Source organism: Diadema antillarum, unplaced genomic scaffold, assembly GCF_040938485.1.
Source record: "Diadema antillarum isolate AM-2024a unplaced genomic scaffold, OU_Dant_1.0 seq00002111_RagTag, whole genome shotgun sequence".
In the NCBI taxonomy this organism is placed as follows: domain Eukaryota; kingdom Metazoa; phylum Echinodermata; class Echinoidea; order Diadematoida; family Diadematidae; genus Diadema; species Diadema antillarum.
Window position 1 is genome coordinate 65,674 of NW_027272753.1, and position 26,680 is coordinate 92,353.

The 26,680-nt window shown below is 39.1% G+C and overlaps 2 protein-coding genes across 2 annotated transcripts in view; one reads left to right on the plus strand and one right to left on the minus strand.

Annotated features, from left to right (window-relative positions):
- LOC139713965 (uncharacterized) overlaps nucleotides 1–13,072 on the minus strand; it is a gene marked incomplete at its 3' end in the record, with an annotated part of 76,090 nt that extends 63,018 nt beyond the window's left edge. The window contains exon 1 of the mRNA XM_071625690.1: nucleotides 12,986–13,072. The remainder of the gene's footprint in view (nucleotides 1–12,985) is intronic.
- Nucleotides 13,073–16,183: 3,111 nt separating this feature from the next.
- Nucleotides 16,184–25,782, plus strand: LOC139713967 (peptide chain release factor 1-like, mitochondrial). Its single transcript, XM_071625694.1, has 7 exons — nucleotides 16,184–16,345; nucleotides 17,212–17,347; nucleotides 18,972–19,066; nucleotides 20,000–20,183; nucleotides 21,756–21,919; nucleotides 24,016–24,133; nucleotides 25,414–25,782. Exons 1-7 carry the CDS (start codon nucleotides 16,184–16,186, stop codon nucleotides 25,758–25,760), a joined length of 1,206 nt encoding a protein of 401 aa, XP_071481795.1. The 3' UTR covers nucleotides 25,761–25,782.
- Nucleotides 25,783–26,680: the final 898 nt, after the last annotated feature.

Genomic DNA, 26,680 nt, shown 5'->3' on the forward strand with positions numbered 1-26,680 from the left:
CCCCCACATTCCAATACAATCCATCACAAGACTGTATAGGGAAGATGGGAAAGCCTTCGGGAGTAAGGCGATCATATGTCGCTACCCAAACACGTTGTGCACTCTCCGCTGTGCGGGGGAGGGAATCCAAACGAGAGAGACAGAGTTCTACTATCCATGAAAACAGACAGCTATACCACCGCGGCAGGTTCTAATACCGGAGTACGGTACATCGGTGTCAAGGCGCCCCCGTCTCAAGCTCGTGCACTCCTCAGGATGTGTTTTTGTTGTTTGTTTTTTTTTTTTTCTTTGGCTTGTCTCCTTGTAATCAGCGGTGGCTGCCGCCTCGCAGGCACCGAGCGGTGATACATCTCATCTGCAACGTTCATTAGATCTGCGGCTAAATGCCATTTTTACAGAGGAGCAATGGTGTAATAGGAAAACGCAGTGGCCAACGTCCATGGGCAATGTTATGGAAAAAAAAGAGAGCAACACAGCATCATCGTGTTTGAGTATTATTGCATCATGCGGTACAAGTCAAGTACAATTGTACCTATTAAAAAGACGAGTGTGCGCATGTGTGAATGATACTTTGTATAAAAGCATTTTTCACAATCAAAGAGAGGTGGAATGTTGTGGCTGGGGAATATCCCTGTTTGATTTCAATGCCGAGTACAATCACCCCAGCTGAATGAATGGGAGGAATTTTATATGGAGCAGTGGTGTGTGTAATTCCATGACTTTGCTACAGTTACACAATAGAGCAGGAACCTGTGCATACCGCTGTAGAGCATATTTTGTATAAGTCAGGAGATGATTGTTTTTTTTTTTCTTTCTTTCTTAATGATGTGTCTATTTGATGTACGTACAGCCTGCTCATGAAATCCATTAAACATGTGCACTGCTCTAAAAAATGTATTAGCTGCCTCTGGTTTCAGCATCAGTGCACAACTTTGTATGATTAAATCTTGATAGTGGGATTAAACATCAATTACCAAAGGGTACTACCCACAGCCATTCATAAAAGCAGTCATCCACCATCACACACCGTGCACTCCCCTGGCCCATCTAGAGTACAGTATCTAATGCACTGATTGCAGACTACACAAGGTCAGGCCACAAAATGTGCCTCTGCCAACATTTCTACAGTGATGAGCTACATTGTATCCATCTCGTATGATAATGGACAAAGAAGGGCTCATGAATATTGAAAGTTGACTCAAATCTATGGCTGTGGCCTAGTAGTCCCTCTGTACTTGCCTCAGTGGCTCGCGGCTCGTAACGTATTGATTACGGGGTTAATTGCAAATGGGGGGGGGGGAGGGAGCTGAGCTAATGCTTGGCAGGTTCCTTGTGATATCACTTGTAGTATAGTCTCAAACATAGTGTACATATCCTGTTTCTTCACAGATTAGATTTGGTTTTTAAAGCCCAAGATAATGTGCCAATCCGCCTTTTATTTTTCAATCTTACAAGAAGCTTCAAATTATGATTTTTCTCATAGCTACAAAGAGCCTGAAAATGGAAAACCAATCACGAGTACACTCGCATCAAAATGCATAAAATTCAGCTAAAATAATTGAAATATATCAATAAAACTAGGAATTAACAGAAATGCAAAATTTTAAAATATCGCGGCCTTTGGAAAAGGCAAGTGACAAGTGTTTCATAAAGGTAGTACGGTACTGTGAAAGTGGAAATTTTCGCGGTGTTGAAATTTTCGCGCATTTCGCGCAACCAGAAGCTAGTGTGAAAATAAAAGCACACGAATATTTTTGCATGCCATATGTTCCGGTAGTTGATGTCTTGATTCCATGGAATTAAAAACATGTGAAACTCTTCTACCCCTTCCAAGCGCAAAAACTTAGTTGCACGAAAATATCCGCTTTTACAGAACAAAATGATAGCCATTATTAATATCCCAAGTGCTCGGCCACTCGGCACCATGTATTTTCTCTTTACCTCTATTTTCATGTTTTCCCCTTTACACTTCCTACTTTGTATTCTATGTGTAAGTTGACTTCAATGCTATTAAAACAACTACCTGAATAATTTCAAAACATTCATCTGAAATATGATTTTACTTTCTTTAAAAAACGTGGATATACAGACAGTAATTTTCACATATATATTGTATGCGATTTTGTTAAACATATTCACTTTTTCCCTTCTCAGAAGAGGGTGAATATTATACGTACATATAGCGAGTACAGTGTACCTACAAGTGTGTACAAGTGGTGGGTGCTCCCAGCAGGTCTATGTTTGTTGTTTACTGTGTGTCACAGTGTTTCTTGATAGCACTTCTTTGATATCACAGTTCTTTTTACTATTCCACACAATGGAAGGGACAATGTAAATTTTGTATTCTAATACAAGTTTCTTTTAAAAAACAACAACAAAACAATCTCTAATTTCATTCTTCCAAAACATATTAATGTACCCACACTTTCACTGAGCTCTCACAAGAAATCAGTGCCAAGAATATGACATTGCACATGGTTTAATGCACTTTGAAATTCATATTTTCCTTTAAATTGTAACAATGCACTGCAATCAAATGGCTTCACATGAACCCCCTTGCATCACTGCAATCTCTGTGTTACCACACATCATCATCCTCTTCCTTGCCACTGAATAAAGAACGCTCCTTAAAGGCATTGTTTTACCATTTGCAGATGACACAAAAACCCAGCTTTAGTGCTTCAAAATAGTTCTGAAATACGAGTTAGGAATATAGAAACAACCAGTGTATAAAAGTTAATACTCAGTATAATCAATGCTATTGTAAAGTATTGTTAGATACAGTATACAAAATGTGAACAATAGTTAAAATAAAATTGTTTCTAGACTAAACCATCTTCAGTTCAGAAGAAATGCTTAAGTACAAAATACTGTATTGTGATATACAACGTAATATCCTTACATTTTAGCCTTTATTGCAAAAATTTCATATGGTACAATGTAAGATATTTTGTGATCACAGCTGACCTACACGTAATGCATCAAATGTGATCACACAAATACTGTTTTTAATCACTGCTAAAAAAGGTAAACTGTACCTTTAAAACCTCTGTCAATGCTCTGCTAATGAGCTCTGCTATCTGAACCCCAAATGGATAAGGCAGGTGTTTTGGAGAAAACTAAATGCATGCAAGGGGGAGGGGGGGGGGGGGGGTGGGGGGGGGGGGGGGGGGACCAGGATGAGCAGGCAAGATGAAAGCACATTTGGATTTAACAACTGTGTGGGGGAGGGAGGGGAGTGCCTTGTGCACTTGAATTAAATGGAGCTCCACTGTACAAAAGTGTATGGATGTCTGAAAACCTCCCAATAGTCCAATACAAGATTTTCACAATATTCATACAGTGTACCAAATACCTACAGTACGAAGAGTATACAATGTATCTAGGCTAATTTGTGGAAACCTGCCTTCAGGCAATTATTCATTACCCTGAATTGCCTGATAATTTTTAATCCAATACTGTGAATTCATTTATAGATCTGTAAATACTGTAGCTGAAACTCTTCACACCTACAATGTAGGCCTACATGTTGTACATGTTTAATAGAGATTTGAGAGTTAACCAAGTACAGGCCTATCCATTATGTGTAGGCCTTCATTGTATACAATGTAGATCTGTTCATTGAATTCAATAAAGGCAGACTGCCCTTCATTCTCTGAGAGCAAAAACAAAGATGTATGTTCTGTGTGAATGCAGGCAAAAATAGCAAAAAATTATAACATACTAAAAAAATAAAAGAAAATACCAAGAAATCTTAATCTTTCTAAGTAACTGCATATTTTGTACATACAACATGTAGTACAATGTACACAATTGTAGATTCTGCTATTCATTCCAGGGTAACTACACACATCTGCTTTTACATACACTGTATGTAATACCCAAGTGTCACAGGAAGACAATGAATTCTTTGGCAAAAGCTGAAAGATAACAGGCCTGGGAGTACAAAACTGTAAAAGTATCTGGGGCTCTTGCAAAAATGCCCTCTGGAGTAGTGTGATAAACATAGAGAAAGGGTAATACCCTGGTAGACACATCACACATAATTTTGCTTATTGATGGAATTCATGATCTACACAGTGATTGTACAATGAAAGAAGTTTACATTGTACTGTCAGTGTTCATAAATAATGCAAATTGGGATTTAGAAGAACTCAAGATTTTAGCAAGCACTGCTCAAATAGTTTTAATATTGCTTTACCAATATTAAAAGCCTTTTCAATAATACAAAACACGAGATACCATAATTTTTTTACTGAAAATCAACTACTGAGAGGTCTGAAGACGAAAGACTACAGCTGCTATTGGGAGAAGTATGAATCATACAAGACGGCGTGGATGTTGTAGCACACTGAAATTGGTTACTGCAATGCAGAATTCATACATTAGAGGTGCATATCGGAACTCGCATGGCGCTAATTCTCCTACAGCTCTGGTATAATGTTTGAATTAAAGATGATGTTGGCATCTATACTGGCTTGCACTGTATTATTTATGATACGGATTGTACATTGGGCAGTGTCTACAGATATTCCAACATGAAGGCTGAGAGGGTGGATAAAGAATCAGTTAGTGATCATAACATTGACTCCAAATTTACTACTTTATGTTTTTATGACTCACCCCGGAAAAAATAAATTAAATAAAAAACATAAATTTATATAAACAAGACAAAACAGAACAAAAAGGCTAAATTAGTTTTTAATTTGTGAAAGTTTCATGCAGGGAATGTTTGTGGTTTTAAGTTTTGAGGAAATTGTCATCACTGAAACGCTTCTCCTGTTTTTTCAATTAATATTTGGGGCAATATTATATTTTCATTGTCACTTGTCACACTGTTGTACAGAGACATTATTTGAAGCAATCAAATTACACAATTGTATTCCAGCCTTGCTTGCTTTGATCTCAATCTAGCTACCTTGTAGACACTGTACATCCATTTTGTTTCTATTAATAAAAACACTAAAGTATATATTTCCTCTAAAAAAAAAAAAAATCATACACACTATGTACGTGTACTTGTACTATTTCCTTTATAATTACATCGCATTTATCATAACTTCTAATATGAAGTTTCCTACTGATTAACATGAAACTTGGTACAATCTACATATTGTTGTATAGGCTGCATGGCGTACAGAGTACAGTGTTTCTCTTTCAGAATTTATTGTATGCACTGTGATGTGCACATTCATCAACCTCTAAAATGGCTTTGTAGCTCTGCAGACATCGTGGCATGTGAATGAATCTGTTCAAGGTCTGTATACTCCAGCAGCAGCAATGGAATGCTGTGTGACATACAATAGTTACGTTCAGACGGGAGCCCTTAACCTCGAAGTTGGGAAACTTCGAGGTTAGAGCTTGTAGTTGGGGACCGTGAAGACGCACTCGTAGTGTAGCAAACCTCGAGGTTTGCTCGATGTTTCGAGCCACGAGAAATCTTATGGTTAGCGCTCTAACCACGAGCCGCGGGGGGTCCCCACTCGTAGTTAAGCACCGTGTGGACACAAAAAACAACGAACTCGAAGTTAAGAGTGACCTCGCCGTAAACTCCAGCCCCCACAATTTCCCTCTGCTTCCGGGTCAACCTCCCAAACGTACACCACAAATACACTACACGTGAAAAACCTATGACGCACGATACAACAACATCATCTTTTCTTCCCATGCGCTTGATCTCTGAAACTGAACACGTCAAACTCGCTACTGTATTCTATATTCTTCTCCGACGCTAAAAAATGTTTTCGACGAATATCTTCATAAAGGCATAAAGTCATCAGTGCAGTGCTATCTCTGCATACCATGACAGAGAAAAAGAGTACCTGTATACAAGCGAGTCCGACAGGGTTGGACTAAAGAATAAATAGACGCCTTGTTGTGTGGGCTGAAACTTCCGGTTTTGTGGTTTTAACATCGAGTGGGGCCCACTCGTAGTTACGGGGAGCAGAAGCTTAACCTCGAGGTTTCGTAACCTCGAGGTTAAGATTCGTCGTGTGGACACACGTCGTAGTTAGGGGGCAAGAGCTAAACCTCAAGGTTAGGGCCTGCCGTCTGAACGTAACTAATTTGTATGCTCACTTCAATTTAATATCACTAATTGACAAGGTACAAATGAGTTCTGGAGCATACAGTGTAGGCTACACTGTATTTTTTCTAAGTTCCACCCTGGATTTCCATTTCTTATTCAGCTACTCGTACATTGTGTTCATTCAGTTTCCACATAGTCAGAAATTGTGCCATTCAGAAGAAGTGCACAATATTTACAGTCTTTATATGACCCTCACCTCCTTCTAAAAAAAAAAAAAAATACAGTTTATTGGGTAGCCTACAGAACAAAAGATAGCATACATTTATATACAACTGTACAAACACATGTATACAAAGTGTACACACACATAAGAAATTTGTATTGTAAGTTGTACACTGTACATGATCTGTAGTTCTATTATAATGCAGGGGACTAATAGCAGAGTGTATCAGAGGGATCAAATTTTTGTTGCAATCAGTCAGAAATCAAATGCAGAAAAGGCTCACTTCCTGCTTTTAAAGTGCATAGCACATTCTTTGAATTCCCCCTCACAATGTAAATAATAACATGTTTCATATTTCCCCCACCCTCCCCCCCCCCCCCAAAAAAAAAAACCACCAACAACAACAACAACAACAACAGCAACACCAACAAAACAAAGGCAAATGTGCAGTACATATAATGCTAGGGATATCAGTAAACTGTGCATCAAAATGTTAATAACAATTTTTATTCCAAAGTCTGACCCCCCCCCCCCCTTTCTTTTCTCTAAGATTCCCATCTTGTCTTTCAGACAGCTTCAACACAAACCATCTCAGCCCATTGGGCACCTAACGGTGTGTGTAGAAATGGCGAGATGCAGCACTTTGCCAAAGTCTGCAGTGGAGAAAAACCACCCTTGCAAAGCCAACTATCTTCTCCCTTTGGGGATACTTCACACTTCAATAATGAATTTTGATTCTGGAGTGTCAACTGTGTCTTGCACTGCACTGCAAAGGCCTTGTACACTCACTGCATCTTCAATCAGGCATGGAGATTTTGTCATATCAAATTTCATATTAACCAGCTTTAATATATTTAATAGCTTTTTATTTCAAAATGAAACTGCTGTGCATGCCATATGATTTGTGGGATTTTTATTATGAGTTTCAAGAGTAGGGTGCAATTCGCAAATTTAACAATGAAAATATTATATAACTCTGATCCCAGCATGAACCCTGCAATGTGCGTGCATTCATTTCTCAGTTAATTTCTACAGTATACTCTAATTAATTCTACTCTTTAGAGTTAATTTCTACTCCAGTTATATTTTCTATGGTTAGTATACTGTATGTAACACTCCACAATCCTGAAATTGAACACTCATGGAATTGTCAGGAACTGTAGTTTGCCTGCATGTCATGTACAAGTACATTGTACAAATTGTATGACCCTTTTTAGTCTCTGACAATAGAAGAACCATATCAAACTTGCAATCACACTTTTGACTACAAGTATTTTAAAAGCTATTTAAAGGAATGGGAGATAATCACACATGTGTAATGCTTGAACTGTTCTGATGTTTTGTTGATAGTGAAATAAATGTAGACCATGCAATTAAAATGTTTTGTTATCATTTGGGGTTCTTTAGTGTGACTTATACAATATATTATAATACCAACATAAGTATGCATTTTTATGTTTTATCATATCATGATACATCATCACGCTCAGAAGAAGTACATGTAATACTTGATTCCAAATTCGACTTTGCACAAGAAAAAATTGCACTTAAACCTGTAGGTAAATAATTTATTAGGACAAAACATAAAACAGGCTTTCCATTAAAAACTTACATAGCGAGTACATGTAATTGTAGGCAATTATATGGAAATTGATACAATGTGTTTCTTGAAGAGTCAAAAACCAGATGGGCCTCTTCATTCTGCCTACATTGTACAGCAGCACTGTGTATCTCCATAAAAGGCAAATCAGTGTATCACAAAATCCCCAGCATGCATACAGCTGTACATAGGTTACAAGAATTTTTCAGAACAGTCAGATGGCACCGATACAGCACTTGAGAACAATGATAAATAGGCCATGTTTACTGAGTGTGCCAAGCTTTGAGTTAATGAGATGATTCCTTCATGATGGTTGCCATGGAGATTTGATTGTTGTTCTTGAATGACAGTGCTCAACAACATAAAAGTGAGCAAGTGCACTTCGATGGAACTCACTTCAAGACCTTTTTTTTCTGAAAAAAGTAACATTTCCAGCACTCATCTTAAAGGTTCTTTTCAGAACTCACTCTCTCTCTCTATCTCTCTTCGGTACAATATTCTTGCTCACTTTTCCCCTCCGTTAACTATATTGTACAATATGCAGGATTCTGCTTCAAACCAATTGTCAGTAAAATACTCCTTACAAATTCTCACTCCCTCATTCATCTAGAGCCTTTCTATCTCCAAACTTTTTACTGCTCAGAAGTACTGTAGTATGGAACCAAAGGAATGCAGTTTGTCCATTGTAAGCCTTCTTCTCCACCTACAATTGTAGATCCTAAGAGCTTTCATATGGCGAATATTTTGCGAAGTTTTTATTTTCATGAATTTTGAGAGTCAGGTGCTATTCGTAAAATTTCAGATGCATTCTGAAAATAATGACTCTGATCCTGATATGAATATTTACAGGCAATCCAAGCATAGGTCACAGTGTTTGTTTATAAAATATTGAAATACTCATACACTTTTGTAAACACATTATACACTTTGTGCCTATGTACTTCTGTGTGATGCCATGAAGAATGTGTGGAATTTCAATGTCAGAAAAGTTCCCCAACCAGACTGTCTGAAGGATTACTGAAAGGCTTCAATCATAATCCCCAAGGCTCCCTTGAATGTTTGGTCAATAGCCAAATGGCAGAGTGCAGACTATTGCACACAAGGTAGAGCATATCATATCATTACAGAGATTACACTGAGTAGCATATTAGCTTGAACTTCTGAACTTTTCTGTATTTTCAATGATTGTGGGGCATTTTAAAATTTAAGTTTCAGAATGATTCCCCGAGAGGGTGAGGGCTTTCTAAATAGAGTTGGTTTGTTTTTTGTTTGAAGTTTGTTTGTTTTCACGAAGTTTGCTGTGCCGGTGAACTCAGAACTGTAACCTTAATATGTGTTGGTGAAAGTCATGGATAGCTCACAGGGTGTCAAAGTTAGAAGCCTGTTGTATATATTTGTGAATTGAAGTGAATATAAAGATTGTGGTTCAGGCTGTCGCAGCCCTGAAGAACTCCTGGCAAGGTAAATCCCTGAAGCAAACAACTCCTTTAAACAAATGTACTGCAACTGCAGCACGTATAATTATACAGTAGCTGTACAGTGCTTGTGGTTTTTGTTATTGAAAGATGTAGGCCCTATGTAATATGTACATTGGCTCATCATACTCATGGTGGAAGCTTGGCTGTCCATTTCATAACATGCCCTGTTCTATGAAGAAGTTAATTTCCTCAGGAATGTATGCTGCACACAACCATGAGAGCATTTCATCTAGTGTCTTGTCAATTTTTTTTTTTCTGACAAACTGTTTCAAGCTACTGAAATCCTTGCATCTAATTGGCTGACAGCAAATTTGTCAGAAAGATACTGAAAAAACACTTGATGAAATGCCCCTCTGAAGACAGCTGTACATTGTACATTATACAACTTATCTACTGTGTGTAAATGTTGAATATTAATTTATAAATAATTCATATGTAATGTATGACAAGATCTGTACTTACGTGTTGTTGTTTATGAAGTTGTGATTAATTATGAAATCTGCAAAGCTCATCACGGATGATAATACAGTTCAACCTCAATTATCCGGCCTCCTTTTATCCGGAAATCTCTATTATCCAGATGCGTTCATGCAGTGAAGGACTTTTTTTTTCATCCAAAAATTGAGAAAAAACAGTGACTTTAACATCTTTTCATGGATCTATTTCATTAATTTCACAAGATGTGCATGATAGGATTCTCAATATCTAATGAGGTAAAACATGTATGATTTTCACATACTAGATACTTTATTTCTGTGAAGAAGGGACTACAATTTTGCGCAGGCTAGCATAGATTACATCACCATTGCGGGGTACGCTACCTGCCTACAATTGTAGCTGCCAGTGCACTGGGATGGCAGCTTGGACGGCAGCTATACATTAAAGGACAAGTTCACCTTCATAGACATGTGGGTTGAGTGAGTGCAGCAGTATTTGTAGAACACATTGTGATCAGTGAAAGTTTGAGGAAAATCAGACAATCCGTTCAAAAGTTATGAATTTTTGAAGTTTCTGCTCAGTCATGGCTGGATGAGAAGTTTGATAGCTTGTGATGTCACATGAGTACAACGTTATAAAGAAAGTACAAAGAAAATTCAACATATTTTATCTTTTCTCACATAACAAAGGAATACTCGACTTCTTTCTTTCAGAAGGCAAGAAGGGGAATAATATTACCCTTAACATACGTCAGTAACAAGTCGAAGAAACATGCACTTTAATAAAAAAATAAAGTTTTGTGAAATTCTCTTTTTATTTTCCTTATATCGTTGTACGCATGTGACATTGCAGGCTCTAGTAGTCTTCTCTTTCAGCCGTGACTGACCAGAAACTTCAAAAATTCATAACTTTTAACGGACTGTCCGATTTTCCTCAAACTCTCACAGATGTGTTCTACTATATTGCTACATTCATTCAATCCACATGTATACGAAGGTGGACTTGTCCTTTAACATTGTGTGTCCCATATCCGGCCAATTCGCTTTAATATCCGGATGAGCGCTGGTCCCGACATGGCCGGATAATCGAGGTTGAACTGTATGTACAAACCTGTAAAGATTGTATCGTAGTATAAATGTCTTGATGTCATTCAGGACAGCTATTGGATGAGAAACACAGTGAATTTAACCTGCATATTATGCATTCACAAACTGCAATCAACAGGGATCAGGGCAATTTAACTGAGTACCAGATAATTGCAAACCCAAAAAATACTACTTGGGTTGATCATGTTGTCATCTCCATTAAATGTGATCTAGGGTGTGCAAGTGTTTCACAAGGAGTCTGTAGGAAGTGACATTCGATCTTAACAGTTGTGAATGACTTAAAATTGATACAAATATTAATGGTACTCAATCGGTAGAAGCTATAGATGCTGTACACATTTCTTCAATGGTGTTCGAACTTCCTAATGAAAGTAAAAATGTTGGGAAACTTCGCGTGCAGCCATTAATATCTGAGTGCCGAAGACATCTTTGAGAAGTGATTTTTTAGGTCTACAATTTGAAGCAATTTAACATGAAAAAAAGTGACATTTCAGTGAAAGCTGCATGGCAAAAGCGCTGATTTGCAATGAGAACAGCCGGGGCGGTGGCCAGGCTAATATCATCAGGGGTGTATGGGTACTTTAAAAGTGCTCAGGGGAAAAAAGAAAATATTCAAAACAAAAATGGCAATAATCAGAAACTTTTTTTTTCCATAGAATATAAAGTGCATTAAACTGTTAACAGTTTGCAATTACACATTGAATTGCCAAAGTCTTAAAAAGTGGGTTTAGGGCAGAGTAAAAAAATAAATGAATTCAAAAAAAAAAACAAAAAAAAAAAACTCCCACATGTCTGTGTCATATGCAGCAGAATGTCAAGTGTGAGCTATAGTATGGTGGAAAACTCACTTGAACTCAATGATCGATGACGCAGATATTTTCGTTTTTTTTTTATTCTCTTCATTTTTTATGGGGGAGGGGGGAGTCAGTGCAAAGGAAAAAAAATAAACATGCACAAATTATGGCTCTCTGCAACATTTAGGCCTAATGAAATTCCCCCCCCCCCCAAAAAAAAAATAAATAAATAAATAAATAAATAAGATAAAAAACTGAGAGAAAAAAAAGAGAGGAAGAGAGAAAGAGAAAGAGAGAAAATCAGGAGGTTCTACACAATAGCCCTTGGCCTTGCTTTGCTTTTTTACCTATCTTTCAAGAATGTTGAAGGCTTCCACACTACACTGTGCCAACTCATTGCAGGTTGGCTCATAGAATTACAATGTAAGTCATCTGATAATCAGTGTGGTTAGTGACAATAGTGCAGTAATTGTGTATAAAAATTTGACCGAAAGATCGGTCTGTATCTGGTCGTCGGGGATACAGTTGTACGTTACGCAGAGACTGTGTCTGGCTCCATGGATCCACTGTCTACAGAGGAGAGCGATAACGTCAAAAATAAATAAATAAATAAATAAATAAATAAATAAATAAATAAATAAATAAATAAGACTCCTCCACCGGACAGACAGATCTTTCTGTCTACTAAAAATAAGACTAGAGAAATGCATCAATATGAGCCAATAAGGAGAAAAGAGTTTAACGTTACATATCCCTCGATTCCCTGATAACATAACTACAGACTGACCTTTCGGTCAAACTCAAACTCAAGATCCGCTGCCCTGGACTTGTCCTTGCCAACACTAACATTTAACAACAGCAATTTAACGGAGCCACCTCGAATCTAGTGTTCCTACCACCACCTGCCTATCGATGAGGATAGGATACAGGTTGGCCCCTTTCCCATGTTTCTGCACTGCACTCGCAGTGAAAACATCAATGGAAACTTTCCATTGGAAAGGTCATATTCCATGACACACTGTCAGTGTCATACGCAAGAATCACACTTCAATCAATGTGGCACACACTCGCACACACATCACATTGCCCCTCTTTATCTGTGAGATGAGCAAACAGACACATCAAGCCCCCGCCGACCGATCGGCTAGGCTAGGCTGCGAGCCCGCGAGACAAATGTCAAGTGAAGCCGTGGTAGGCCAGTGTCTGTGGATGAGCAAATCATCTGATTATGACCGAGTCATGAACCAGCCGATACGAATAAGAGATAACACTATTTTCTTGTTACTTCATTTAGGAAACACGAGATTATTGGTCTTACCTTCGAGATAGATGAGCTAGAAGATATATCCGATTTGAATAGCAAGATTAGCTATAAATTTCTGGGGTCCTCTCAACTACGCCCGACGATCTCTCACAATAAACAATCATCCGTAATTAGAAAGATTGTAATCTCATTATGCTGAAGTCTCAGTGTAAACCGGGGAGGTTTCGTAAGGATAAGAAGTTGTACCATTCTGTTTCAGGAATCATGGGATATACAAGATGGCGACCTCCATGCGAGGTTCGAGAGATTCGATTATTTTTTTTCGGGTAGGTGACAACGTACATCGCAAATCACTCGTCACAAGGTGCTAAGTGAGTATTTGATAATGAAAATGTGATTTGAAGTAAAGGAGTTCTATAGCTATATTTTAATGCTTTCTTAGTGTGGAGTAGACCATTCTAGTCCATCATTACGTCTACGAACCGAGGCGACATAGATTTTAGTCCCATACGTTCATATTGCTGTCGGTATTGGTGTGTATAATGCAATAGAAGATTCAAGGTGCCCCCCGTGTTTTTTTTTAGACGGCGCAGATTGGGGACCCTAAAAATCTATTGGGAACCCTATCCCTAAACCTAACCCTAATCCTAATCCTAACCCTAACCATCAAACCCTAACCCTAACCCTAACCCTAACCCCAACCCTAACCCGGGAAGAGTTCCTTTCATGCCCCCCCCCCCCCCACTACCTAGCTACCCACTAACCTTTATTTAGTTTATTATTATCCCCCCACACTAATTTGCACAAAATAAATTACTATTTTTTTTACTAATAATAAACTAAATAAAGGTTAGATCTAGTGGGTAGTCACCAGTGGGGTTAGTGGGTAGTCTGAATAGGGTGGGGGGGGGGGGGGGACATAAGGAACTCTTTCCCCTAACCCTAACCCTAACCAAAAACCCTAACCCAACATTTTTCCCATAGGTTTAACACGCGCCATGCCCCAATCTGTGCCGTCTTTTAAAAAAATGCGCCCCGGGGGGCGGGGCGCTGTAACCCGACACGTTATATGTGACCCTGCATCACAAAATTAACAAAAGTCGCCAGACATAGACTTTTAGTGGCATTAGTTAAGGTAAGATTATGGAAGAGCAGACTCTAAGCTTTAAAATGATGTAGAATCTAACTGTTGTAGGTTTAACTCAAGTCGAATGGACGTAATTTAATTTATGGACTCTGTTCTTGTGAGCTGTAAAACTACGTGAGCTCTCCTAACGTTACGTAACCTATCTAAATATTGCCAGTAATGATCGGAAAGAAAACACCACACTAGTAGAAATAGAAGAAAAGAGTAGAAAAGTGTGAACTGAGAAAAGAGGCTTTTAACCAGTTGAGGACGATGTGATTTTGCTACAACACGTATTTCCCATAGACACTTGCCCGAGTATACTCGGGACTCGTCCTCAACGGGTTAAGTACAGCCAGGGTCTAAAATCAAGCACTTAATTTTTCCAAAACTGTGCTAGCTGTGCGATAAATGGGACAAAAAAAAAAGTGATGTAAACCACCAGAGCAATAACAGTGAAGAGATTACCGTGGCCGTGGTATCATTTTATTGAAGCTGAAATTGAGCAGGCTTTATGAACACATGGACATGAATAATGCCAACTCTCAAAAGCAAAGCAGTAGCATTATCCTGTCAAAAATAGAAGTGTTGGTGTTATTTTCAGGGCTGCCAATCTTGAGTGAGAGTTTGGCGTGAGACACTGCGAGGGAGCGGAGCGACCTCCTCCTGGCTAGCGCCTGGCGGCCTGCTGCACGGCCGTACATATGACGTACACAGTCAGTGTATGTAAAGCGATGTAAAGCACACGTCATAGCCATACATGTACTGTAATTTGCCAACATTACAACCTATGCTCACGTGGTATAGGTAGAAACCAATCGTAATTCAAAAGCTCATCTTTGCGCGAAAACCGAAAACGATTATTATTGGTTAAGCGTTACACCCGCGTGGGAAAATCTTAAAATTTTGGGCTTGGGCAAATCGATATTCGGAATATCAGAGAATTTAGTCCAGAGATATATTTATTTTTGTAGTCATGTATATACATTCCATTTTGGGGGTTTAGCGTGAGATTTCATTTATCAGAGTGAGACAGTCAAAATTGGTTGCATTGCTCGAGTCTCACACTCAATGCGCGAGAGTTGGCAGCCCTGTATTTTCCCCACACTCAGTGCCACTGTACAACTGTAGTTGAAACCAACACCCCTACCCTCCATGACATTGTCAATAGGTGAATTGTGGACAAACTGCTTTTCTGACATGTTTTAATGAAATATGGTACCAATAAATTTATCATTGTTTTGCTGTTGCTCTTTAATTTATTATTATCTTTTTTCCAGTAATACTTAGATATATTTACATCCCCAGTGCTTATGAACACTGTGTTTGTTGATTCTATAAATTTAACAGCTATATAAATTACATGTGTAGATTTAGATCTAGATCTAGATCTAAAATGATAGCAATGAATTATTAGAATTTATGTAAATAGATACATCACCAAATTACAAAACTATGATCTCTTAACGTCTATAAATTGATGGGCTAAATTCACTGGTTTGAGCTTTGTTTTATTTCCTTCACCAGATGGGCTTGATTTCTCGCTTCCTGCTTCGTGATGCGTATTAGTTACCATTGGCATGAAGCTGGTTTCACACTCATCAGAAATGGCAAAACGGCTGAGATTCTTCTCTGGGCTTCTATCAAATAATCATCATCTTTGGACCACGTTTAGAGCTCCACGATACCTTGGACTGTCCAGTGGTGTTAGAGATTATCATGTTAAACCAGCCACAGAGCACAAGGACTGCAAAATTGGGACATTTCAGGACAGTTTCACAAAAGTGATAAAGTGTGATTATGAAGAAGTTTTAAAGAAAGCCAGGAGTCCAACTCGAAGAACAATGGAGAAATACCTGCAACTTTTATATTCATGGAGATGCAGGCCCATATTCTGTGCTGTTGTAGACAGAAAGTGTGTGACTGATACACCTGTTATGCAGGGGCTGCTTCATTCTAAGAATTCACCGACAGCAAGACAATGGACACACACCCAGATAAAAAGGTTTTGTGTGCAATCGACCATCAACAAGTTGGGGAAACTGTGTGCAACATCAGAAGCCAGGATCCCTCACCATATTTCGAGGAATGCATACCATTCGCTGTGCAGTGGGTATGATGTTAAAATGAGTCACCACTCTGAATGTGATAGTGGATGCAGGGAACGGTGGTATGGAACTTCATCTGACAGTGAGACTGGTGATCCCCTCTCACCAAGCAGTGTGCAATTTAGATACTACATGGATCACCTGAGAAAAGAACACCAGCTCTTGTCGGAGAAACTACAGGTCTGAAAGAATGATACAGTGTAAATTTGAAATATTTGCTTTGAGAGATTAGTTGAATTGCATTGTGCATTCTAGCAAATAGATTCCTGGATATTTATTTCATCAGGGTGACATGTCATTAAATTGCAAAAAAAAATTAAAAAAAAGACTCAAAAAGTTAATCTTCATCTTCTCTTTAGAATAGTTATGTAGATAATTTAGAAAGCGGCAAAAAAAAAAAAATTGTAAATACAATTTACATGTTAAATTTTATGCATTCTACAGAAAGCCGGCACTCAGAAAATATAATTTTGTCTTTAGGGGATGACCTCACAGCAACAGCATTGGAATCTTGTTTCATGTGACTTTTTATCAGGAAATAACTTTTTGACGTACTTGCACTACAATACAGAACCTCTACTGGCATACCAATCCCCACTTCTTTGATACAATATAAAATGCGTAAAATATGTTTCAGTGTAGTATTTCATCAACTAAAAGATTTATTTTGACATAATATTCTATTCATCATATTATTTTCCTACTATTATTATTCTTCTTTATCTTTCTACATGTACAATATAAAGTAAATCTAATGTACATGTAACTTTGTCTCTTAGGTACTGCCTTTACATTGTGCCTTTCTTAAAGCTTGTCAAATGAAATGCATCTGAGCTTCACTTAAAAATACTTCTTCATTTGCATGATGCAGAAGTCCACATATATTATACTGTCATCACACTGCTGGAGTTGCATTGTTTGTGTCATATATTGTATATACAATATATATACATATGTATTCTATTCTGACACAAATTCATTGATGCATTTATAGCCAACCAAGACTCGGGGAAGTCTCTGCGATGTCATTTGCTTTGTTGACACAGGGTGGCGAAACGTTAACGGACTCCCAGCAGAGAAAAATGCGTGCAGAGCTGTTTGAATTGTCCCCCATCATTGACAAGTGGGAGGAGCTTAATGTCACAGAGCAAGAACTGCAGGAGCTTGATCAGATGATTGAAGGTATTGAAGGATATCCTATGTTCCTGTCAGTCTTTGCTATGAAGCACGTTTACCTGTTCCTTTAATACATTTAGATGATGAAATTCCCAGTGATGCAACATTTGCTCATGCGACAATTGCTCCAGTCTTATTTTCTCCAAGGATTTGGGGTTGGTGTTGTGGTGGGGTATTAGGTTTAGTTTGATGTGAGGATTGGGAGTAGGGTTAGGGTTATATTTGTGGGTGGAACGTATGTTTGGCTTTAATAGTGTGCAGGTATTTCATGGGAGTAGTCGAGAGCATATGTGACCCGCTACAACAAAATGGTCCTAAAGTCGCGCACGGTCGAAGCCGTGAAAATCGAGTGTGAAGTTAGAGCATCAAAATTGGTCAAAACTTACGATTTTCTGAATTTGACATATTATTAGAGCCTGACATGTCTTCTATCATCTGTCGAAATTTTGAAGCAAAATGATGAAAGGAAAGACCAAAAAAATAGCGTTTTTCTGGGCCATGTTTTTTTTGCGTTTCAACGAAGCAGAAACTGGTTCGAACATTTGGATTGAGCGCCACACATAGGCTCCGCCCCTAACAACGACCAGAGTGATCTCATTGGTCAGTTTGCTGCTTGCCGCTAACCGAAGCGTGAAGCTCGCACACTGCCCAGTCGACTGGTGCATGCGGGCGGGTTGCGCTATGCCTAGCCGCTTCTCCTGATATCCTGGTCACTGATTGGTCAGTGAGGAGACCGCCGACGCTGTGTTTGAATGAGCATGTCGGGGGTTGCTAGGGCTTAACTTCTATTGTCCAGAGGGGAATACTGACTTGCGTGTCTCTTGATTGTGATTGCGTCGCAAGGAGAACTTTTAGGGTGCTTTTCTCGAAACAGTGATTTCCCAGACGTCTTGACATGCTCTCTTTTAAACATCGATATCTCCTCAGCCGATTATTTCTATAAGACATGTTATATATCAATTTAAAGCAGAAAGATTAGGGAATTGTGTCATGCAATTTTCAAATAATCGACCTCGCCCGACTTTAGGATCATTTTGTTGTAGCGGGTCACATATTAATGTCATATGTAGAACCAAATTCCCAGATGTACTTTCCACAAAGCCTGCCAGGTTCAAGTTGACAATGGATTAGAACTGAAATCTCAGTTTGGGAAAAAAAAGTAGACTACAAAATCCTAAAAAAAAAATATAAAAAAAACCACACACACACAACCACTTTGAATTAAATCATTGGATTTGAAGGTTTTCTGGTGTCATAATATATGAACAAGGAGGAGAATTCCGCAAAATGTCATTTTGTTGTTGTTGTAATGAGAAGTGCACATTCCCTAGACTTCTTTCTGACATGGGATGAAGGAAATAATAGCCACAAATTGTCTGATATTCTTCACACTTTGCTGATGTGAACTACTGATATCATTGCATTCACCAAATCCTCATCTACATATACCTGGTATACACTGTACATGGGGTATACGTCTATGTAGTACATGTATTCCCCTATAAAGGAGCCAGTGTACCAGTTACTGCCAAGCACTCATTGCTCCCCTAGTGGACATGTGAAATAAATCATACATAGCTCCATATAAGCAATCAATGTGTCATCTCTCAAACTTCTCCATCACCCCCAGGATCACCTGCCAGCAGCCAGGACAAAGAGATGCAGGAACTCGCTGTCTCTGAGAAGGCAGAACTCTGCTCACGGTTTGAAGTCCTGAAGGAGGAGGTACAGTAGACTACCATCAGCCATTCTACAGTTTGAGAAGAGTTTATGTCTACCTTTGCTGTATACTGTAAAACTATGAGTGTTTGAGTGCACTTAAATTTTGTAAATTTTGAGGGAGTCAAGGTTCATGAAGTTAAAATGCTTGCGAAAGTTCTTGCCTTCACTAAATGCATTGTATGCCAGTGGCAATTCGCGAAAAATTTCATGCCATGAAAAAGGCTGTTGGCTCCAATTTGCAAAAATTTTGTGTGCAAATATTATGTTTTACAGTACATGATAAAATCTCTTTATGACATGAAACAGGAAACCATGGAAATGTTGTTATCACTTTATTGATGCAAATTATGTGAAAATGCTGTTGTCACTGTAGCTTTTAAGGCCCCAAGTGTAGTAATCTACAATTTGTAAATCAAGTATTTTGAGCAAACTGAGAATTACAAATGATTCCCTTGAAAGTGCATAAACTTTAACAATGGTGACCTGAAGTTCTCAGATCGTTGTCAAATTGCTATATTGCATTTGACAAGCCTTACCCTGTGGATAGAACTGGTGCTGATTTCTCATCTTTGGAATGCAGAATTTTCCTCCACTATACAAATCAACTCCTGTGACAGTTTGTTATCTTTTATTTTGAAGGGTTGGGATGTATAACAACATTGTGATGGCTGACTAGTAACATGCATCAATTCAACATTTCAATGTTTTTGTCTTTCATCAATCTCAAATATTTAAAAAAAAAAAATGTTTCTTCACCTTTGCTGGCTTTCATTGTAGATCTTAGAAGTAAAATGGGACAGATCTACAGTACCCTATGTGTTTTAAGAAAAGCTAAGAATCTTGAAAATACAAAATGATGAAAAGAAATAAGGAGAATCATGATGCACTATTGGGCAACATTATCAAGTCACTGCTCACATGATCTTCTTTCGGCAGCTCATTGAGCTACTCATGCCCTCTGAGGACACGGACAATAATGACATCCTGATGGAATTCTCTGCTGGGGTCGGAGGTCAAGAGGCTATGCTGTTTGCGTCTGACATGTTCGAGATGTACCAGCGCTATACAAACTTTCAGGGCTGGACATTCAATGTACTGGAGTACTTTACTACAGATATAGGTAGGTGAAACAGTAAGGTGCAGTTAATGTTGGTACAACTGTAGGCCAGTGACTCCAACCCAAAGCACCTTCTGATCTGGAGATTCTCCTGCCTGAAACCCCTAGCAAACGGGAGATTCCAAGTTGATGTGTGCGAAGCGCGAAATTCCCAGGGTTCTAGATGCTCTCTGGTGCTATCTAAGGCTTATTTTTTTTCAACATACTATAGCAATAGTTTTTTTTTTTTTTTTTTTGCTGTTTTCTGTGTTGTTATCGTCCATACCTCCGTAGTTTTCTTTTGTCATGATTGCATTGTTTTGACTTGTTCTGTTTTGTCAACTTTTTAATAAGTGACATTTTTCTTTTTCTTAAATCTGTCAAAGGTATGTATGTTACAGTACTATGGGTCATCTACTCACAAGGGCTTTTCCTTTCTTGCTGCTTCCCCCACCAATGGCATTGTCTTTGTATGTAGTCATACCGCCACATTATTTCTAATTGTATGTCGTATGTCTTTTGAATTTTTCTCTTCTTATATCTCATTTTGTACATTCATGTTTTTATTGTCTGCTCTGTATATTTTTAATGCTTGGTGCAAAATAAACTAAACTGAAACTGAAACTGAATAAGTGAGAAATCCTTTCCAACGGGAGACACAGAGCCAGGGCGGGAGAAATTAAATCATAAGCAGGAGAACGGGAGATTTTGGAAAAACGGGTTTTCGGCGGGAGATCTCCCGTCAAAAACGGGAGAGTTGGAGTCTCTGGTAGGCTTATTAGAAATCATCTAATGCTGAGCTTTTAAATGGACAGTCATTGTGTTCAGTAGTACAGTGAGTCCCTTTATAAAGAAAAAGAAAATTAAAAATACAAAATGCAAAACGAAACAAAACAGACTGAAAAACGAGGCAAAAACCAAGAGAAGAATAGAAAAATTGCTCAATACAATCTGAATTAGTTGGGAAAATATATCATGATTTTTTCTAGAATCCAATGGGATATATTAATTTCGGGCTCGTTGAACCATATTTTTTGAAAAAAAAAAAAGAGAAAAACTTAAAAACCTTTGTTTATTGAACCTTAACCTGTTGAGGATGGGCTGATTTTGCTATGAATGCTTCCATCCTTTTTGGAGAGCACAAACAACCTTATCAAATTCCAAGCAAGGCCCTGGAGTCTTCAGTCCAGAGTCCTTGCCTGTGACATTTGGCTTCAGAAGAATACTAGATAATCCTTTGTTTGCTTTGAGTACTGATTGGCAAAACAACAACACTGACAACACCAACAACAACAACAATGACGATGACAACAACAACAACAACAACAACAACAACAACAACAACAGCATTGTGCCCACTGTTCAAAGTCCCTGGCAGAGAAAAGATTTACGAGGGGCTGTTAATCACTATGGCAATCTCTTCCATGTTTGTGTTTCTTTTCAGGCAGAATGCATATTTGTAACTTCCCTTTTGCAGAGTATTCAGAGGATTCTATCTTCCCTGTCCCACCCAATAAACACTCAAAGACAGCATATTATGCTGTGAGGTATATGTTTCGTTTGTTTTCAACTTCAATCGTTTCTTTTTCAAATTAGGTGGCTTGAGACACGCTTCAGTGAGCGTCAGTGGGGAAGGGGCTTACCGACTCATGCGCCACGAGGGTGGTGTACATCGTGTGCAGCGGGTGCCGAAGACAGAGAGACAGGGGCGTGTCCACACAAGCACCATGACGATAGCAGTGCTACCCCAACCAAAGGAGGTGAAACAGGCTTCATGTGTCAGTTGTTACCATAGCAACAACAGTAATTCAATGAGTGACCTCCAACATCAGTGATGAACTGCACACCCAACCTTATTGCATAGCCTGCTGAAACCTTTTGGAGCCTGTACAAAGTTTGCAATAATTTCAAGAGTTAGTAGTTTATGGGTTGAAGAAATAAAAGCTATTTCAACCATGATCTTGGTGTGTCATGTCATTAGATGGTCAGAAAAATCAGTCTTGCCTCCGATTCACACCAAAAAAAAAAAAAATGAACAGGTCATTGTTTCTAGACAAGTACATGTATCACCCTCCTTGTATCATCGTCATTTGAAGCAAATTACTTGTTGTTTTTAGTTCACATCAGCCAAAGGTCCCAATTTGCTATTGCGATCATTCATGATCAGCCGTCTGCTGTATGTTGTCTGTTGTGCACTATCTGTCAAAACTTTTTACAGCTTTTTGCAGTTTCTTCTTAAAAGCCTCATAACGGATAATAAGGGCAGTGAGTTGGCCCGATCGGTAGCGCATCTGCCTCACGATCACGCAGCCTGGGTTTGAACCCGAGTCTGGACTGAGCAATAGGGACTTTTCGATTTGCACGTTGAGCCAGGCGTCACCCTGTTATGACGTAGTTTTTACGTACTGCGCATGCGCGAGTGTCGACCCTCGGCTTATCGTACAAATTTCGAACGCGTTAACCCCGGTTATCACCGTCCACCCAAATCGGTTGCGCCGCGCTCAACCCACCTTGCTATGACGTCACACTCCTCTCGGGTATCGTGCGAAAGAGCACGATGACTCTCGGGAAATACGTGCTCAGTTCACCTGTTTTCCTTTTTCTTTCGAGAGAATATTTATATTCTAATTACATGAAAGCTTATGATCTTGATACGTCACAGCAGCAGCGCTGACATACAAACTACAGCCTCTGGTACCTACTTTATTTGCCCGTTTTCACTGTTTCGCACTTTGCAACTGCCTACCGTAGTCCCACACATGCATGTACACGTAATGCTGTACGCAAACAGATCTTGGTGCTTTTGGCCTAGCTAGTGCAGCAGTGCATTTGCCTAGTAGTCTTACCATGCATCATGTTTTAAAATTCACATAATTCCTCCCAGGATACGCATCTAGTCAAAGTCAAAATGAATATTACAAGTACTGAAACGAGTCACAAATCCGTATATATGCACGCAAGGCACAGGTTGCCTCCTGCACACGCCACGAGACGTGACGCCGGCGCCCGAAATCGAAATGTGTTTTAGCAGCGGGTCAACGTACAGACGTGACGCCTGACGTACGGTTGCGCTCGGCGGCACGTCTTTCTCGTTCACCCAATCGAAAACTCCCTAATGTTGTTTGTAAACATACCGTCCCCTCTAGCAAGAGGCAAAACACTCTGTCCCTCGGAAAGGACATAAAATGAAGGTCCCGTGTATGAGAGAGTTACAACTCATGCACGTTAAAGGGATGGCTAGTAACCGATCAGTGGGAATCAGTGGGAATGCTGAGGGATGATTGTTCCGATCCTTGTGGGATTCATTTATGAGTACATTATATATCCACTGTTGTGTGAAAATTATTTGCTTCAGAATGGTCTCATATTCAAGTAATGTGTAGATTAATGCCCCGTCACTGACCAGGGACGCTTACCTGGAAACATTAAACTGCACATTACTTGAATATGAGACCATTCTGAAGCAAATAATTTTCACACAAGAATAGACATATAATGTACTCTTAAATGAACCCCACAAGGATTGGAACAATCATCCTCCAGCATTCCCACTGATTCCCACTGATCAGTCACTAGCCATCCCCTTTAAAGATCCCGCTTCATTCATTCATTGCAAAGAGCAGGATGTTTAACCAGGTGAAGTACTCCCACCTCACATCTAACTGGACCCCATGGAAGACCAGCTTACGTATCCAGCCATCTCTCAGATGGAAATGAACAAACAAAAACCAGATTTGGCAGGTACAGTGTAGCACAGATTGATAAGTGATCTCAATTTACTCAAATGGACACCATGCCCGTGTAGCAGTTAATGTATTTATGGTCATCTCACTCTCCTTCTGATCTGCCTTGATAGATTGACCTGAAGCTTGACTCGAAGGACTTGAAGATTGAGACAAAGAAGGCCAGTGGGGCAGGAGGCCAACACGTCAACACCACGGACAGTGCAGTCAGGATCACGCATATACCTACAGGTTTGTTGCTTAGCAAGATGCCGTCTCTGTGATGCTCTGTGATTGAGAACAAGACCGCAGTATACTTGGGCAGATGTCTATAGGAAATGCGTGTTGTAGCAAGAATCTCATCAGGTTCAAATAAAAAGAAAAAAAATGCAACAAAAAAGTTCGTCATATCGTTGAAGAAAAACTGAGGAGAAAAATTAAATTCAAGGAAAGCTTCATCCACATCATATGAAATACATGTTAGATATTACTTATTTCCAGTTCCATTTCCTCGCTACGTAGTTTTAATAGCGTGCGCAATTTCCAGCCAAATTTTATGCTATAAATTCATTACCGGAAGATGCAATTGAAGATCAATTGAGAGTTTGCATAATAAAGGTTGATTCATTCAAGTTTTAGCTTGCCTATGATTCATTTACATGTGCTTTTTTTCACTTTCCTCCTTAATTTCACTACATTTACTTTATTGTGAATGCTGCTGATATCTACAGGGTGTCTCTAAAAAAAGTAAACCCAACTTCAACGGCAAATTTTCAGAAAACTATCCAATATTTACACATTTTTTCATGGTTACATAGTCCAATAAGTCCTCTGTCCAATGATACCACGTAGGTTATGTATCTCTCATGCATGACTGAGCATGATTCAACTTAGTGAATAGGTGTGAAATCATCACTGTGGCAAGTTCCGTGATCAGCATACTTTCTCACATTGTACCAAATGGCTCTTTGTGTTGTAGGCTGCCTGTCGGGGAACTGCACCCAAAAAGCCTCTTGAACTTCCACGCAACTTCTTGTTTCCTGGTATCAAGTTACCAGGAATACTTTCTGCTCAATTGTCAACTGTACCATGTTTGGAAAGCATGTGAAGTGTGCCTGTGTCAGGAACAACCTTTGCTGACAAAAATTTAACTTCAAATATGCCCTAAATGCATGACAATAGCAAGAAACAACTTGCCACAGTGATGATTTCACACCCAATCTAAGTTGAATCATGCTCAGTCATGCATGAGAGCTACATAACCTATGTGGTATCATTGGATAGAGGACTTATTGAACTATCTAACCATGAAAAAATAATGTGCAAATATTTTAGAGTTTTCTGAAAATTTGCTGTTGAAGTTGGGTTTACTTTTTTTAGAGACACACTGTATAGGAACAGTCAAGAGAAAGTGGGTGTGGTAATTTCTGCATGGTGTGTAATCAAAGGTATGTGAGATCACTTACAGTACTTTCACTTCAAAACAAAGCAGTGGTATTGAATTGTTATTTCTATGGTGGTTTGACCTCCAGGGATTACCGCAGAGAGCCAACAGGAGCGCTCCCAGCACAAGAACAAGTCCATAGCCATGACGATGCTCCAGACCCGCATCTACAACATCATCCTTGCCAAGCAGGAGAGCTCAGAGCGCACCCTGCGCCTCTCCCAAGTCGGGTCCTCCGGACGGTCGGAGAAGATCCGCACCTACAACTTCCAGCAGGACCGCATCACTGATCACAGGATCGGGCGGAGTGTGCACGATGTCCAGGAGTACCTCTCCGGATCGGATCTCCTGGATGACATGATCCAGAGTGTGGTGGAGGAGGATGCCTTGATGGAGCTGAAGAGGAGGATTCTGGATGTGTTTGATACTAGATAGGAGACTCCATCAACCTTGACCACACCCACATTATACCTGCATGATGAGGTGGAGTGTGCATGACTTCCAGGAGTACCTCTCTGGATCCGAACTCCTGGATGACATGCTCCAGAGTGTCGTGGAGGAGGATGCCTTGATGGATTTGAAGAGGAGGATTTTCAATGTGTTTGATAGACAGGAGACCAGACTCCATTTACCTTGACCACACCCACATTCATACCAAGAGAATCAGCCAGAGAGTATACAAAGTGTGGCTGGGGCACATACTGAATGTGTATGATGGAGACTGCATCAGTGTGACCACACCCATGACGTTAATACCAGGATGATCAGCTGGTGATGTTACAGGATGTGGGGATGATGGTGATGGTGAAAGCCCTCCAGAAGGTGATGTACTGATGGACGGGCGACCGCATCCATTTGACCACACCTATATTGTACATGAATTATTATCATCAGGGTACAACCAATGTATTTCATACACGTGTATCTGACTCAGTGCACCCTTGAGAATTTTAATTTTGAAAAAGAAAAATAGCGTTTTGACATCATTACACATTTGTATTAACTACCAGGTATGGATATCACTGCATATCTCATTTTGGAGACTGTTTGCTACTTTTGTAGCACCAGCCAACTTCAATAAATTTAAAGGTAATTTACAGAAAAAGAAGCATCAATTTGACAGATTAAGGGGAACTCATCAAAAACCTTGAAAATATGTTGGTTGCAATTTCAGAATTATTGAAATATGAAGGTACAATTGTATTGACAGCTTTGAAAATTGTGAAATAGAAACACAAAATGACATGTGAGCAACTAAAGACTCAAATGCAAGATAGATTTCCCCTTATTGTTTATTATATAATAAAAAAAATGTTGTACCTTATCATTTTGATATGATATATATTTTTTTCTCT